Source organism: Nannobrachium achirus (assembly GCF_963921795.1).
Source record: "Nannobrachium achirus genome assembly, chromosome: 5".
Classification (NCBI taxonomy): Eukaryota; Metazoa; Chordata; class Actinopteri; order Myctophiformes; family Myctophidae; genus Nannobrachium; species Nannobrachium achirus.
The window spans coordinates 60,390,854-60,407,670 of NC_137814.1; the positions used below are offsets into that span (position 1 = coordinate 60,390,854).

The 16,817-nt window shown below is 43.5% G+C and overlaps 1 protein-coding gene across 1 annotated transcript in view; it reads left to right on the plus strand.

The window, feature by feature from the left end:
• The window catches only part of LOC308285235 (calsyntenin-2-like), a gene marked incomplete at both ends in the record, with an annotated part of 86,416 nt that overhangs the window by 28,094 nt on the left and 41,505 nt on the right, over positions 1-16,817 (plus strand). The window contains 5 exons of the mRNA XM_080725953.1: positions 110-361; positions 1,427-1,518; positions 4,072-4,215; positions 14,472-14,778; positions 15,844-16,062. Coding sequence (XP_080582079.1) covers positions 110-361; positions 1,427-1,518; positions 4,072-4,215; positions 14,472-14,778; positions 15,844-16,062 — 1,014 coding nt within the window. The remainder of the gene's footprint in view (positions 1-109; positions 362-1,426; positions 1,519-4,071; positions 4,216-14,471; positions 14,779-15,843; positions 16,063-16,817) is intronic.

Genomic DNA, 16,817 nt, shown 5'->3' on the forward strand with positions numbered 1-16,817 from the left:
CTCGGTGCCATGCTGTGAGCTTGTATATCTGCTATTTTTCACTGGTTAAAGCATTCAATAATTCTAGCCCTAAATTTTAACTGTGCCTCTCTCTAATTGGCGTGTATAGGTGCGGCGGTGGGCGGTACCGACCTCCTTCCCGCCCCCGGGCCGTCCACCGATTGGACGGCCTCTCTGCCGACGGATGGCGAGCTGGTCTTCCGCTTCGACGGGCGCCGGGCGGCAGTCGTCCCCGAGCACGCCGCGCCCCGCCGCCTAGGAGACCGCTTCACCATAGCAACCTGGATGAGACACGCCCCCGACCCCAGTCCTGGACGCCCCGCCCACAACGAGACCTTGATCTGTAGCTCCGACAGGACCGGTGAGTAACTGAGTAGAAGTACATTTACTTCACGGCAGTGGTATAAAAAGTAATTACATTAAGTAAAAGTATCAATATACAATGTAGATGTACTGCATCGCGACGCATTGTGAGCTTGTAGATCGGCTATTTTCAAATGGCCAAAATGCATTTATGGCTGAAGTGGTTAATTATGTTTTGTAATAATAATCAAAATCAACAAAGTAACTAGTAACTAAAGTTTGAAATAAATGTAGTGGAGTAAAAGTACAATATTTGGATCCGAGATGTAGTGGAGTAGAAGTAGAATTATTGGAAATTGGAATTACACAAGTAAAGTACAAATAATTCAAAAGTGTACTTAAGTACAGTACCTAAGTAAATGTACTGTGCACCACTGCTCCACGGTACTGTAGCCTAATAGGCACGTGCAGTCAGAGAATGTTAGAGATGCAGGGGCTGAAATCTCTAAAAGGCCCTTTTGCGGAAAATATTGAAAATAGCTGACCTCCAAGCTCACAATGCGTCGCAGCGCGACTTGATACCACACTGAACTAAGCATATTCAAGTCAATACTGGAGATGTGGCGTATGGCATGGATTTCTATACAGAGAGGGCAACTATTTCAACATAAGATGCTGCATTCAAGTTCAGGAGAGTTTGGACAAAGCAATTCTTTTGAATGCTGCCTTCGGGTATGGCATGGAAAGAGGGCGTTTGCATTTCTTTCACCACAGTGAAAAATGCAGGCATGTTCTGAAGAAGGCACTTTTTACGCCGGCCTGGTAAAAGGGCCTATGTATGTATGCATGTGCCTGGTAGCCTACTTGTATAACATTTCCCTGGTATGTTATATAGAATAAGCTATGTTGCGCTAGCAGCAATAAGTAGTGGTCGAATAAGAGTACCGTGTGCGTGTTCGTGTGCGTGCGTGTGCGTGTGTGTGCGCGTGTGTGTGCGCGTGTGTGTGTGCGTGTGTGTGTGCGTGTGTGTGTGCGTGTGTGTGTGCGTGTGTGTGTGTGTGTGTGTGTGTGTGTGTGTGTGCGTGTACATGTGCATGTGCATGTGCATGTGTGTCTGTTACAGAGGTGAACCGTCACCACTTCTCTCTGAACGTGCACGACTGCCAGCTGGTGTTCCTGCTAAGGAGAGACTCTGCCCACTGGAAGCTACACCAGGTCAGTTCAACCAGTGGTCCGGGGACCACCAGCTCAGTTCAACCAGTGGTCCGAGGACCACCAGGTCAGCTCCACTCCAGTCTCGCGTCACCAGACTATTGACTCCCCACAATTTGCAAATGCTCCCGTCATACAGTCTGGGACAGTGTTTCTCAAACCTTTCAAGGTCTCTAATTAACTCTGACAGTGTACAAATGTATGCTGTTAGTGTTACAGACTTGTTTGGGTCAGTTTAGACCCCCATAAAGGAACCCACAGAGTCCCTGGAATCTAGCCTGGCGTTGCTCATACTAATTCCTCACGGATATTAAGGGCAAGTATTTTCGTGAAAGGAAATGCCAGCATCAGTTACGTGGATTTTGTGAAGTGTAGTTCCAGACTCTACAGTATGTAGCATTCTGAGATTGTGGAATAGTTACGCGAGACTAGTTCCACTCAGTGGTACAATACAGCAGTGTTTCTCAACCAGTGGTCCGGGGGCCACCAGTAGTCCTTGAGGGGGTTCCAGGTGGTCTTACCGGGTCCATTTGGTTTCATTGTAAGCAATTTGCGAATGTCATTAACGGTTATCTCTCCTATGGTAGCACATCTATAAAGCAATGGAATTGTGGATAAAATCTTATACAACGATTACAAAATATTTTGGATCTGGTGGTCCGTGGCTCAAATGCCCAACATATAATGCAGCTTGACATTGTCACCCTAATAAACCAATGGCCTAAGTAATTTTTCAGTTTTTTCAAGTTTTCATTAAAATAAAAACGGATCCAAGACAAAACTATATGATATTCCTTAATCATTTCAACCAAAACGTTAATAAATAATTATGTAAATTAATATAAAAATAGGATTAAATAGGATTGAACCTTGACCTAGGCAGCCTATCTCCATAAAAGGTGCGGGAACAGCAATTAGGAGATTTTACCAGAGATAATAACAAATAACATTTTCCTCAAAAAATGAGGCCATTAGTGTATGTTATGAAAAAGGTTGAAAACCACTGTAATACATTTTGTCTTATTTCTAGCCAATAATTTGATGACCAGAAGTGGTTCCTTATGGAGACACAAAGAGCCTGCTTTGTTCCCTATGGAGACACAAAGAGCCTCCTCAAATTATTGGCTTAGGAATGCAGAACAAAACGTCCATGAATTCGAAAGTCTCTATTGGGTGAGTAATCCCATTTAGGAGGTTCATTTAGAGACTGACTCTTTCTTCTCTTCTCTTCTCTTCTCTTCTCTTCTCTTCTCTTCTCTTCTCTTCTCTTCTCTTCTCTTCTCTTCTCTTCTCTTCTCTCTGGGCATGGTCTGCTGCTATGCCATTCATTGCATTATTGATGCCAACCTATAATGTGCCATTGCAGCGCCACAGAGGTGGCTGAGTAATAGACTGCAGAGAGAGAGAGAGAGAGAGAGAGAGAGAAAGAGAGAGAGAGAAAGAGAGAGAGACCTGGCTGCTCCATCTGCGTTTGTGTCTTCTTGTAACTGATGAGGTCGTTATCTAACGAGCTGTTCATTACACTGCCGCCTCATTAGTTATGTTAATGAGCTGCTGTTCTATAGACCAGGGGTCTTCCTCAGGGTTAGGCAGCTTAATGCATGTGTACACTAGCTGAGCTGCATTTGGTTTGGTCTTCAAACCAACAAAGGAGCTGATCTACGGTACAAGCCCGTCTGTGCTGCCCGCGACGCAAGCGACGCGAACAATGAATTCTCATTAAAATACATTTATTTCAATGTGACCGCCCTGACGTACCACGAGCGACAAAGCGGCGTGCCGTGACATCGTCCACCTCTATCAAAACCTCCACCGGCTGTCAGTCAGTCTGTACGTCACGTCCCAGTTTTGCCCTACTCATATCTCCGCCACCGTTGCCCATGCCAAACTTTGCACACACACTCCTTGGCTGCCAAACCACAACCTCTACCCCTGCTTTCTCACATGGCCCTCTTCTAGCGCCACTATGAGGCCGATTCTTGCAAAACACATTTTTGGACACTGCAGCTCCTACAGATTTTGCCCTAAAATTTCGCAAAGCGGTAAACAGTATGTCTGGAGTCATCTCATCAACATGGATGTGTCCCATTTCCCATATTCCCTCTTGATTGGCTACCATTGCCTTCTAAAGTTTGTATATGCGACCTGACGGTCGCTTATCCCCCGATTAGGGAGTCTTACTGGTATAGAGATATAGGAGGTTTCTGACACAATTTAAAATCAAAAGCCTGGTATTTTATTCATGTTTCCTCCACCTCTTAATGTTTTTGCTGATCAATCTGATTTTAGATAAACATTTGACACATGTGTTTTCCTTCTGGCCTTCCTATTAGGGGCACACAAACATGTTTCTCTTTTTTATATTGAATATTTTTACTCGTTTTGAAATCTGTCTTTATTCATGAAATTACGCCTCTGTGTGTGTGTGTGTGTGTGTGTGTGTGTGTGTGTGTGTGTGTGTGTGTGTGTGTGTGTGCGTGCGTGCGTGCGTGCGTGCGTGCGTGCGTGCGTGCGTGCGTGCGTGCGTGTGTGTGCGTGCGCGCGTGTGTGTAACAGATATGCGACAGGAAGTGGCATTACTACATCCTCGTGGTGGAGCCGCCCACAGTGACGCTATTGGTGGACGGCGTGACCTTTGAACCCTACCTGGTGACTGGTGATTGGTCGACCCGTGCGTCCCACATCGACGCCCAGCTGACGGTCGGTGCTTGTAGGCGGGGTCAGTAGGCCTACAGCTCCTTGTGTGCGTGTGTGTGTGCGTGAATTTTAAGTATTTAATTACAGGTATTAGCAAAATATAGTGCAGCTTCAGTGAAATGCATTGGTATATCCACGAGTTTCCAACGCCCCATAGTGCATTGCGCAGACGTCTGCACCGAGCTTCCGGCGCCGATTTACAAGCTCACAACGGGTTGCATCTGCGACGCGACGTGAGCTTGTATGTCTGCTGTTAAACCCGGAAGTTTGGTCCCGATAGTCTCCAGTAAACTCCCGCGGAAACTTGTGGATACAGTAATTGCGACCGGCAGGTCGCAGTTACTATCAAAACCTCCACCGGCTGTCAGTCTGTCAGTCTGTCTGTCACGTCACGTCACACTTTTGCCCTACTCATATCTCCGCCACCGTTGCCCCTATCCATGCCAAACTTTGCACACACACTCCTTGACTGCCAAACCACAACCTCCACCCCTCATTCCTCACATGGCTCTCTTCTAGCGCCACCATGAGAACGTGATAACGGGGCTGTGGCACTTCACGGGGGGAATTGTTAACATGCGTGGAAACGTGTTAGGCAGCCCATGTGTTAAAACATGTAAAAATGTTTAACTTTCTCACATGTGCACTTGTGTGCGTACAGTATGTCCGTTGTCATGGCAACCCAGCTGCTATGGAATGCTGTGCTCGAGAGCATCTGGATCATAGAGCTATAATATATCTGCAGAGCTTATTTAGTTTTTTGTTTAATTACTATGTATGTATTTTCATTTGATGTTCTGAAATAGTGAGAGGCTACTACTGCATTGTGTTAGATATACCATTTTGGTAACACTTGCTATGCATCCTACACCTATGTCTATAATGCATTATAAACATTCTCATACAGTATGTATTATAATCTGCTTATAACACTGTATAATTATAGTTATAAGAACTCATTAATGCTTTATTTTCATTGTCACCTAGGACTTCGCTCTCTGCGTCCTTATATTATTAAATAATGGGTAAACATCGACTAGTCGACTACTTGTCGGTCAAATTTGTCAACGAGGACAAATCAGTCGACGTGAAAGCCCATGAAGATGCATTTCAAAGAGAGAGAGAGAGAGAGAGAGAGAGGGGTAGTGTTTGTGTCCTCAGGCTACAGATAGATGCTAGTTGGTTCCTCTGTGAGAATGCAGCATGCAGACATCAAGCACCATAACGCTGCCTGTCAGTTCACACCTCAACCAACAATCACATGCAAATGATTGAAATGAATGAGGGGGTGTCGGTCACATACTGTATACACATACAAGCTCACAATGCTGCACCGAGTGCCACGCTCCGAGCTTGTAGATCTGCTATTTTTGAAATTGTGGGCAAGTCTTTGAATATTTTGACCCGATTCCATAAACGTCTTCTAAATTCTTCTAAATCAATGGTTCTCAAATGTCAAGCACTCCCAAAATTACATGTATTTGGCCACGGACCCCCATCTAAAAATATGTTGTTCCAGGGACCCCCAGAAGCAGATATATGAGTTACAAAAGTTTGCTTTGAAAATATATACATTGAAAGATTAGCAAAAATGTTCACGATTAAAAAAATTATAATAATCTACAAGCTCGCAGCATGGCAAGCATGTTACAAATGTATGAATTCTATATATAAGTATAAAATAATTCCAGGTTTTAATGGGTCAAGTCAAAGAATGAAAGAAAAATACTTGGCAGAAACGTTTGAAACACACGTCACGTTACAGTCTTTAACTGGATGGTATTCTGGCTGTCATTTCCATGTCTTTTCATCTGGTGCCTGATTGCAGCTCCTTTTCTTCTGCCAGCCATCATTTTGTTTACTCTCTCCGTTCCTTCTCCTCCACTGTGCATCCCTCACTTTAACTCTGTTCAATTCAAAGGAGTATATCGTTGGCATGAGAACACAGTAGTATGTTAACATTGCCAAAGCAAATCGTCTCTGTCGGCGGTGGAAACTGTTAGTTTTTATGATTCAAAAATCAATAGCCATGATACACTATGTTACTTTAAGCGTCTAGATATTAGATAAGTATAATATTATAAAACATACATAAAGGACTTTAGCCCTATTTTATACCTAGGTTGTTTAAATATAGCCGATCTACAAGCTCACAACGCGTCACGATGCGGCATACTTTTACTGTAATACACTACATCTCAGAGGTAAATGTTTTACAGTACTTATTACTCCACTACAAGGATTTGGTCATTTAGGTACAAAGTTACTTATATATTTAGATTATTGCAAAACATGTACTGTCCAGTAACAAGGTACCAATTCGTCCCTATTTGACATTTAGGCTCCCTTTTCTTTGGTACTGTAAGTATATTTTGATGCTAATACTTTTTTGTACTTTTGCTCAAGTCAAACTTGGAATGTAGTCCTTTTACTTGTAACATAGTTTATGGTGGAAAATTGAAACCATGTGTCCAAAACGGTTGCTTTTAAGAATAAAAGAAAAAGTAACATATTGTCACTGTCGGGCAGAAACCTCGTATCTCCAAGTTTCAAATTTGTAATTTTTTTCCCCGCAAAACAAAGCCCTGCTTCATCATACAAGGCTGTCACACAAAAGTAGTGAAAACAGCAGATCTACAAGCACACAACGCCTCGCGGTGTGAGTCGTTGTGTGCTCGTAGATCGGCTGTTTTCACTAGTTTAAATCATTTTAAAAATGATAAATACAAAACAAACAGTGTCAGGTTTCCACCCGACAATGACGATATCTACAAGCTTGTAGATCTGCTACTTTTAATGCTTTTCTGTGCCGATGGAGCATGATGGGCATTCATTTACGCAGATAAAAGGTTCTGCCTTAAAGCAATTACATTCATATTGTGGCTTTACTACTTTTACTTCAGTAAAACCTCCTAGTACTTGGCAGAAACATGACATATAGCTAGCTTTAACTGCCCTTGGCACTGTGGCTCTCATTTGAATGTATTTTCAACTGGTGCCTGCATTGCATCCATTTCCATTTCATTTCCCTCCAAGCCATCATCTTCTTCGTTCTCTCCCTTCCTCCTCCTCCTCCTCCTCATTGCGTCCCTTGCTTTCTCTCTCCTTCCGTTGGATGTGTGATTGTGGGTTTAGACCCTGAAGGAGGGATTATATCCGGGAACGAATGGAATGCAAATTCACCCGCTATTATGTCCAAATGAAGCAGCTGTTAAGCTGATTTGAAGGCCAGCCCTCGCCGAGGGATCGTCATTGCCCTGAAGGGGTGTTTATTTCTCAATGGTGACCGGCTCGCTGTTCATGATCACTTGTGTCATATGTTTTAAAAAAAAGGCAGCATAATTGCATATTTCCGCATATATATTGAAACCTGCATATTTCACAGCATAAAATCGCACAAACCCCCACATATTCCACATATTTTTGCATATTTAGCGTACTGTAATTCACAGCTTTTCACATATTTCACAACTTTCTGCATATTTCACATGTCACATAATCACATAAAAACCTACATATTTCACCCCATAATCAATGATTTTAGTCTGCATAATCAAGGATTTTTGCCTGCGTTTTTCTGGAGGGTCTAAATTCGCATGACGACTGTCTCATCGTCCTACTTTTTACGCGGCTACGTAATAAAGACTTTATTGTTGCTGTCGGCAGTAACTCCATATTTAAACTATTTTGTGTTTTTGAGTTCGTGTTTGTGTTAGCTAAAAAAATGTGCACGGAACAATCAGAAGCTGTTCTATCCATGACGCCACGTGTTAGCCAAAGGGAACGGACCAATCGAACGCCGTTCTGTCCATAACGTCATGGACAGAGCGGCTTTCGATTGGTTTGTGCACAAACAAGATGACGTCACTGAACAATATTGGTGACCCATTATGCTTGTGTACAGACTTAGAGCTATCTGTGTAGTGCTTGCACCGCCTCATTAACTATGTGTTAACAACAAATAAAACAATGTTAGCATGGAAACATCAGCAGCTACAAGTTGCTCATATCTACTTACAGCTAACTGACATTACAGCAATTAGTATTAACATTAATTAATGTTCAGATATTTTCTAGATGTCCCTCTGAAAGGGACGCTTTGATCTGATACTTAACTAAGTAATAATTCGCTCAATGTCTTATTTTGAGCGATATAATATATATATATATATATATATATATATATATATATATTATTGATATAAAACAAACTATTGGAACCTTGGGGTTACAAGCAACGTCTAATTCGTAGGTAATAATAAAAAGTCACAGTGAAAACGAGAGATTATTTTACCTGAAAATAGAAACAGAAAACACAAATACAGAGGTTTTAGAAAGTACACACGCTAAACACTTGAAATGAATTTGTTAACTAATAGTTCTATTGGTTATACTTACAATAGCCTTATCAGATCGATGCAAATAAGATTAGAACGCGCAGTACGTCTGTACTGTCACGGCACACGGCTTGAATAACGTGGTTGCTAGCTGGGGGTTTGTTATCTTGTTCGTAAACAAAGACAGGACGCCCCTTTTGAACCGGAAGTATTATGAGTTGTAAACGACTTAATAATCTTACCGTTTAACTAAACCTTATAGTTAACAGGATTATGTATATATGTATCATACCTATTTTCTTTGCTGTTTAATATGTCAGGTGAACCACTAGGTGGCGCCAGGAGACTAAAATACAGTTCATGCAGATTTAACCATGCAGGGATTAAATAATTTAGACAATTAAGCTCATTATTTAATGTTAGCACTACTTAAGTTGTTAGATTGTAAGTTAATCGTGTGTAAAATTGATTCATGATTAACATGCAAAAATCACAATACAGTAACTTAATATGACTTCTGAGCAAGCACTGCACAGATACTGTAGCAAGTCTTTGTACACAGTAACGTTGCAACCTGAATATCGTGGATGTACCCTTCAATCCAGCCCTTCTTTTGAATCCTTTTGTGGATGTTGATCTGCCCATTTGTCAATTTGGTCAAAAGAAATTGGTTGAAAAGAACTCTATTTTGGGAACATCGCTCCATTGCTTACTATGGTTTGTAAATGCAGGCTCAGACTTGTTACCACCCCATGTGGTCATGTGATCCAAGATGGCCGCAGTGTGAATATGGTCAATGTGGCATCGCGATCATATCTGGTGGACCGTGGCGGCTAAACGCTACTAACAGAGGCTGAGCGGAGACAGCGCTGGCTCAGATGCTAGAAAAGACTATTCTCCTTTTGCACAAAGTAGAGTGCAAGATAGAGGGCGCCAGATCCCTTTTGAGTCTACTCTACTACTTCCTGTTCATCCACAGAGCATTGATTCTAGTCATTTTCTCCATTAGATTAAAGTGCTTTTTTTTTTAAATGTTCCTACTTTTAGTACTTGTCAAAATACATTTTATTTGTCTGCTTCATCTTTTTACCTTTCGTTGCTAACAGCTACTTCCGCTAATGCTAAAAATGTTAATGTTAATTCTAAAACTAAAAATATGACATATACTTCAATGCACAACAGTATTGCGCAAAGAGAATAGCTGCTTTTTTAAACTGGTTTATTATGACACTTTGGCAATGTAAACGTATGTTTTCCCATGCCATTAAAGATCATTTGAATTCAATTGAATTGAATTGAATTCAATTGAATTCAATTGAATTCAATTGAATTGAATTCAATTCAATTCAATTCAATTCAATTCAATTCAATTCAATTCAATTGAGAACCAAAGATCTACCTTACAGTATATAACAACGGTCACATAGCGTTCATAAGCTGGTCCAGCTGAGTCTCATAGACTGCAATACATTTCTTCACACTTCCGGTGTGAGTTTGCCACCCATGTTGTCACAACCTTGATCCACACGAGACACCGGCGAGCTAGCGCTAGCGAGCGATTCGCCATGTCGAGCGTTATGAAGGTCGCTTGAGCCGACTCAGAAGTTGTAAACCAGGGGAGAGAATAGTAAACAATGTTTGGGGGTGAACTGTCACTCAAAGTGCCTCTGGCCAATTACAGCGCGTCTTGTCCGGGACTTGCCTGAACGCCGCTATCATCCACTATCACACGTAAAACTCTAGTCACTTTGTGACTTGAAATGTAAATAGGAGTCAAATGTACCCTGACCAGACTCTTATTTAAGTTCCAATAGGCCAATTATTTGTTTACAAACATTGAGACTGAATGCACAGCTGACTGTATCATGTAATCAATTCCCAACAGATCCCCAAACCTGTTGTTTTGGGGAGCACTGGTTATTCAACCTCCTCTTGTGTGCTAGTGAGGTGCTCCCATGGGTGCGCCCTTATCGAGACATATATACTTCATTGCGCAACGGTGTTCCTCGTCAAGAGTAGCTGATATACAAACTCACATCGCGTCACCAATGCAACCCTTCTGAGCTTGGATGTCTGCGGCTCTGCGCGCGACACCGTCGCAGGACGGAGCATAATAGGCTTCATGGACTGCAGCTGGGCGAGCAGTAGACGCTCTGGTGATCCAGTGGATCGGGTGGGTGATCATGAGGAGCGCTCCCTCTGTTCTGATGACGGTGAATAGAGGTGGGGTTTGAAGGACAACTGTTTTGAATCGCTATTATTGTTCACAATCAACAGAAACTAAGGATTATATATTTCAAGAGTGAGAATTTACAGTAAAAATCCTAAGCATTCTTCCTCCACACTGGGAGAAAAACGGCATCTGAAAGTTTGACGGAATGCATTTTTAAACACGAGTGCCATCCATTGCATCCTATGAATGGTGGGGTTCATTTGGTGCCGACCGGCGTGCGCATACTGGTTTATATCAATGTGACGTGGACCATTAAGGCATCTATAGTTTTTTTCCTTTGTTTTTGTCCTTCTGGCTTCCTGGTCGACGTCTCTTGGTGGTTGTTTTTCTGCACCACTGAGTGCTTCCACACGCTCCTGGGCCTCTTAGACGCAGTGTGTCCTGTGTTTCACTGTTTTCTTTATTAAGGAATAATCTATTCATATTCGGTCACTATTTTGGATGACAAGTAAAACAATCTAAAATAGTGAAAATAGCAGAGTAATGGACCAGTAAGACTCCCTAATCGGGGGATAAGCGACCGTTGGTCGCTTATCTCCACAAATAGGCCAAAAGTTTGTTTTACCAATTATCAAGACATACGGGCAGTTGACAGTTTGCCATGGTTACTCATTGAAGTTGAATCTCCATATATGGAGATAACCTACGCATCACACTAAGTCTGACCTCACCAGCCCATATTTGGGCATGAGCAACTTATGTCTCCATATATGGAGATATGATGACATCACACAGTCCTCAGCCGATGATGTGGTGTGATGTCATACAATACACAAACGAGCCCTACAGTATAAAGGGGCAATTCTTTCCAGGAAAGAAGCATTTCTTCGACTCAGACCTTATCGCCAGGGTTGGCTTATAGCAGCTGTCGGTAGGACCATATATGGATTCTGTTAGTGTGGATCTCCTAACAGGGCATCATCTGGGATACAATCCCTTTTATGCCCATATATGGAGATCCCTAACATAATCCCTTTCATGCCCATATATGGAGATCCCTAACAGAATCCCTTTTATGCCCATATATGGAGATCCCTAACAGCATCCCTTTTATGCCCATATATGGAGATCACTAACAGCTAACAGAATCCCTTTCATGCCCATATATGGAGATCCCTAACAGAATCCCTTTTATGCCCATATATGGAGATCCATAACAGAATCCCTTTTATGCCCATATATGGAGATCCCTAACAGAATCCCTTTTATGCCCATATATGGAGATCCCTAACAGAATCCCTTTTATGCCCATATATGGAGATCCCTAACAGAATCCCTTTTATGCCCATATATGGAGATCCCTAACAGAATCCCTTTTATGCCCATATATGGAGATCCCTAACAGAATCCCTTTCATGCCCATATATGGAGATCCCTAACAGAATCCCTTTTATGGCCATATATGGAGATCCCTAACAGAATCCCTTGTATGCCCATATATGGAGATCCCTAACAGAATCCCTTTTATGCCCATTTATGGAGATCCCTAACAGAATCCCTTTTATGCCCATATATGGAGATCCCTAACAGAATCCCTTTCATGCCCATATATGGAGATCCCTAACAGAATCCCTTTTATGGCCATATATGGAGATCCCTAACAGAATCCCTTGTATGCCCATATATGGAGATCCCTAACAGAATCCCTTTTATGCCCATTTATGGAGATCCCTAACAGAATCCCTTTTATGCCCATATATTATGGAGAAATCCCTGCTCTGAGTATCTGACATCAGTGTGATGTCACCTGTTTATGGAGATCCTGCTCTGCGTATCTGGTTGCTATGGTAAACAGTTGGTTGCTAGGGTAAAAAAACATGGTTGCTATGGTAAACAGTTGGTTGCTAGGGTAAACAGTTGGTTGCTAGGGTAAAACCATGGTTGCTAAGGTGGTTGCTAACGTACACTAACAAACCAGCAACAACAGACTGTTGCCACAGCAACGTACACAAAGGTTTGTGTACACATGTGGTGTGATGTCATACTGATGCGGAGATATGAGCAGGGCAAAGGTGTGACGTGTGACGTGTGACGGACGGACGGACGGACGGACGGACGGACGGCCGGTGGAGGTTTTCATAGTAAACTGCTCCCTGACGGTCGCAATCAATACCTATTCAGGGCGTGTGTCATTCTAGGTGAAAAGTTGGAGAAAAAATAAGTGTATCTGTTATTTTCGCATGCCACCATGGTGCAACAAATTATGAAATAACACTTGTAGTTACTTACTTAATTGATTACTTGATTCGTTGATAAAAAATAAAATACAAAACGCGCTTGAACATCTTAGCCGACGTCGTCCTGGTTTGCGTTCACCCGGTCCTTCTTCTAACTTCTTTTCTTCATAAAATAATGGATTAATAATCTATGCCCATTTTGGGCATGACATTACGGTTGAAAAGTGAATCAAAAACAAAACAAAACACGTTGTGAGCTTACTTGTCCATCGGTTATTTTCACTATTTTTGCGCGACGAAGTTTAAAACAACACTTCCTCCTGTCCTTCCATTCTCACTTACTACGTTTCTTGGCAGCCGGTTTCTTCACCGCAATGCGTTTCCTGTCTCTCCTGGGAAACTCTCAGATGCAATGTGTTCTTTGGCGGATGGCCTCCGGCGTTTCCTTAATATCATGAAACTATCGCCTATTCTGGGCATGCCATTACAGATGAAAAAGTAAAACAAAAAGGTTGTGAGCTTTTTTTCATAATGTTTGTACCTCTCCGTGTTTCTGCAGCGAAGTTTACTTCTTCCCTTCTCACTTCCTACGTTTCGTGGTAGCCAGTTTCTTCGCCACCATCTTCTGTGACTTCTGGGCCTCCCAGACATAATGTGATTCTTGGCGGCTTGGCTCGTTTTCTTAATTTCATGAAGGAAAAAAAAAACACAATAATAACCAATGCCTATTTTGGACATCCCATTACAGATGAAAATGTCAAACAAAAATAAAAAAACTAGGGTATAAAAGTATAAATGTAAAAAGAAGTAGAAAACAATGCTTAAATGGTTTATTGACTTCTTCTCACTTACCTTTTTGGCGCTGCCATTCTTGCGGGCTTCCTCGCCGACTTCGCTGTGTCTCTTGGTCGACTTCTCTCTTGGCAGTTGGTTCTTTCTGCAGCCGAACTGTCCCTGGTCCAACGGTCTCTGTGTGTGGTTTCTTCTTGGCTTCATGGATTTGACTGCTCTCTTGGCTCTCTTAGAACGTCAATCGACCGTCCTCCACAAAGTCTAACGTGCCATACAGATAGACGGCGGTTGCCGTGGGTGACCGTTGTCTCTCATGTGGAGACACAAACACAATCGCTCCGCGAATGAAACATTGGGCGATATTAAGCCTAGCAGCTGTTGTTGTTGTCCTCCTGAGAGCTGGATTGACCACAATCCAGCTCTTGCCGCCGACGAACGCATGACGGACGCGAAAAAAGCGTCCGCAGACGCGGACGCAAACGGCCGGCCGCGGATGCAAACGGCCGGCCGCGGACGCAAACGGCATGACCACAATCCAGCTCTTGCCGCCCACGAGCGCATGCGCGAACGCGCGCGCGCGCAGGGACCACGGCCGTGCGCCTCGCCACCCCTAAACCTCCCCGCGTGGCCCAAATAATCGCCGGCCTCTCATTGAAAATGGATTACTAGGACGCGGCAACCGCGACCCGTCTGAACGACGTTTAAACGGCCATATCGAAGCCGTTCACTCACGGAGTCTCCTCCTGGGCCACAGCCCTCCTCCGTCTCCTCCTCACCGGCGCCGCCTTCCTGACGGCTTTCCTGCGACGCGTGGTGGACTTCCGGCGCCTCCTGGTGGCGGGCTTCTTGGCCGCGGCGCGCCTCCTCCTCCTCCTGGGCCTGGCGGACACGGCGCGCCTCCTCTTGCCGGTGGCCCTCCTCCTCCTGCGTCTGACCGTCCTCTTGGGACCCGCCGACTTGGCGCTTCTCCTCCTCCTTCTCCTTCTCGCCTCCGCCTTGGTCGGGGTAGTGGTCCCCGACGCGATGGGTGAAACGTCAGCCATTGTTCTTCTGGAATTGGAATTTAATTAATTGCTTTGCTGGTAAACCGATGAAACAAAGTATTAAATCCTTCTGTGCACGCACTGCGCCGACTGACAGCGGCTGCAAGGGTAGTGCTTTTTATTATAGTGCTTTGGAGGCCGGTTCCATGACGTCATGCGCATGACATCAGGGCTGTTGCTGTTGTGGGGAGGAAGGACTCCGGTGTGTGGCCTGGCGTTAAAGGTGTTTTCACACGCCGTTTCGTCCCATTTGAGACCTCAAAATCATCTCATATTTACTCATACTATTTAGGAAGAACGTATTAATCGCACTCCAAAAAGGACCGCTTTGAGGCAAAACGTGCAACCTCTGGAGGTGATCGGGGTTCCGTTTGCGTCAACATACTGTATAGCAGGGTTCCCCAATAGGCGGCCCACGGGCCATTTGCGGCCCGCGGGGGGCTACTGTCTGGCCCCCACCAACCTCAGTAATAATGGTAGTATAAGAGCAGCAACAACACTAGTATATCGTCGTTGTTGGGTGAAAACCTTGTATGTCCAAAACCGTTCGTTTTGTATTTATCATCTATAAAATGTACTAAACTAGTGAAAACAGCCGATCTACAAGCACACAACGCCTCGCATCGCAAGGCGTTGTGTGCTTGTAGATCTGCTGTTTTCACTAGTTTGTCCGACAATCTTGTATGATGAAGCAGGGCTTCACTTTACCAAAAAACGTACACATTTGAAACTTTGAGATAGGAGGTTTCTGCCCGACAGTGACGATATCTGAACTGTTGCTGGAGTAGCGGAAACGCCACCGTCGCCCCCTGCAATGTTGTGGCCCTCTGCTTGGTACCCTAGACATAATTCGGACCTTGGGGAAAACTAATTGGGGAACCCTGCTGTATAGTGTAAATATAAAGTGCTCCAGGTTCACAAAAAAAAAATACAAAAAATCAACTAAAACCGGACTAAAACTATAACGTTTCAGAAGACTAAAATATGACAGAATACAATGACTAAAGCTAAATCAAGTTTTGCTGTCAAATTTCTACTCTGTTCGTCAGGTGGTGAGACGGACGCTCCCAAGTTCACTCAGTATTTCCGGGGCAGCCTGTCGGGCCTGACGATTGGACCGGGCGGCGTGGACAGCCATGAGGTCACTTCCTGTCTGCAGCTCTGCAGACAGGAAGCTCTGGACATCAGCTTCCTGGAGAGCTTAGCCACGGACGTCAAGGTGAGAGGAAGACAACACACACCGATATTTGTGCGCATGTTCGGCCCTTGTAAGAATAAGTAACAAGCTAAAAGTGGACACACACGCATGCACGCACACATACACACATACACATACGTCGCACGCACACACTCACGCACGCATCCTCGTCATATCTATTTCGTTATTATTTTTAATTACATTTTAAAATGACACAACACTTGCGCGTCAAAGTCAATTAACGTTGAGCAGGGTGCTCGTAGTGCGCTCCAATTCATGACTTTTCCTAAACACGTTGTGTGTACGCGCGTCTGACTTTAACTCACTCACTGCCGTTGACGAGATATGACAGATTTGTTTTTTAGTTCATTTAATCCAACATTACGTGCATTATCTGCATTGCCTCCCATGTTTAATTTTGCAGGAAAACAGACATTTATCTGCTTCCTGATCCTGCCTAGCGACCGCAGTATAAACAATGCTAAGTAGTTATTAGCTCGTATCTCTGGAACGGTTTGATGCAGGGGCGTCAATTGGGTATGGCAGGGGTATGCAGCTGCCATACCCTGGGTCCAGGGGGGAAAATAAGTTACTTTTAAATATAAATCCATGAATGTCTCTTTGTCTATCTGGCTGCGCTGGTTATTATGTTGTTAAATAGTAAAAATAACTACAAATGCAAAATGTAACAAAATGCCACCATTAATAAGTAATTATAATTATATTCTCCACACTCGTATTCTCCCCATTTTGACAAAATGGTATATTCCCAGGTTCCGCAGTTATTGTTAATTGTGGCACATTTACTAACATGCCAAGTTTAGC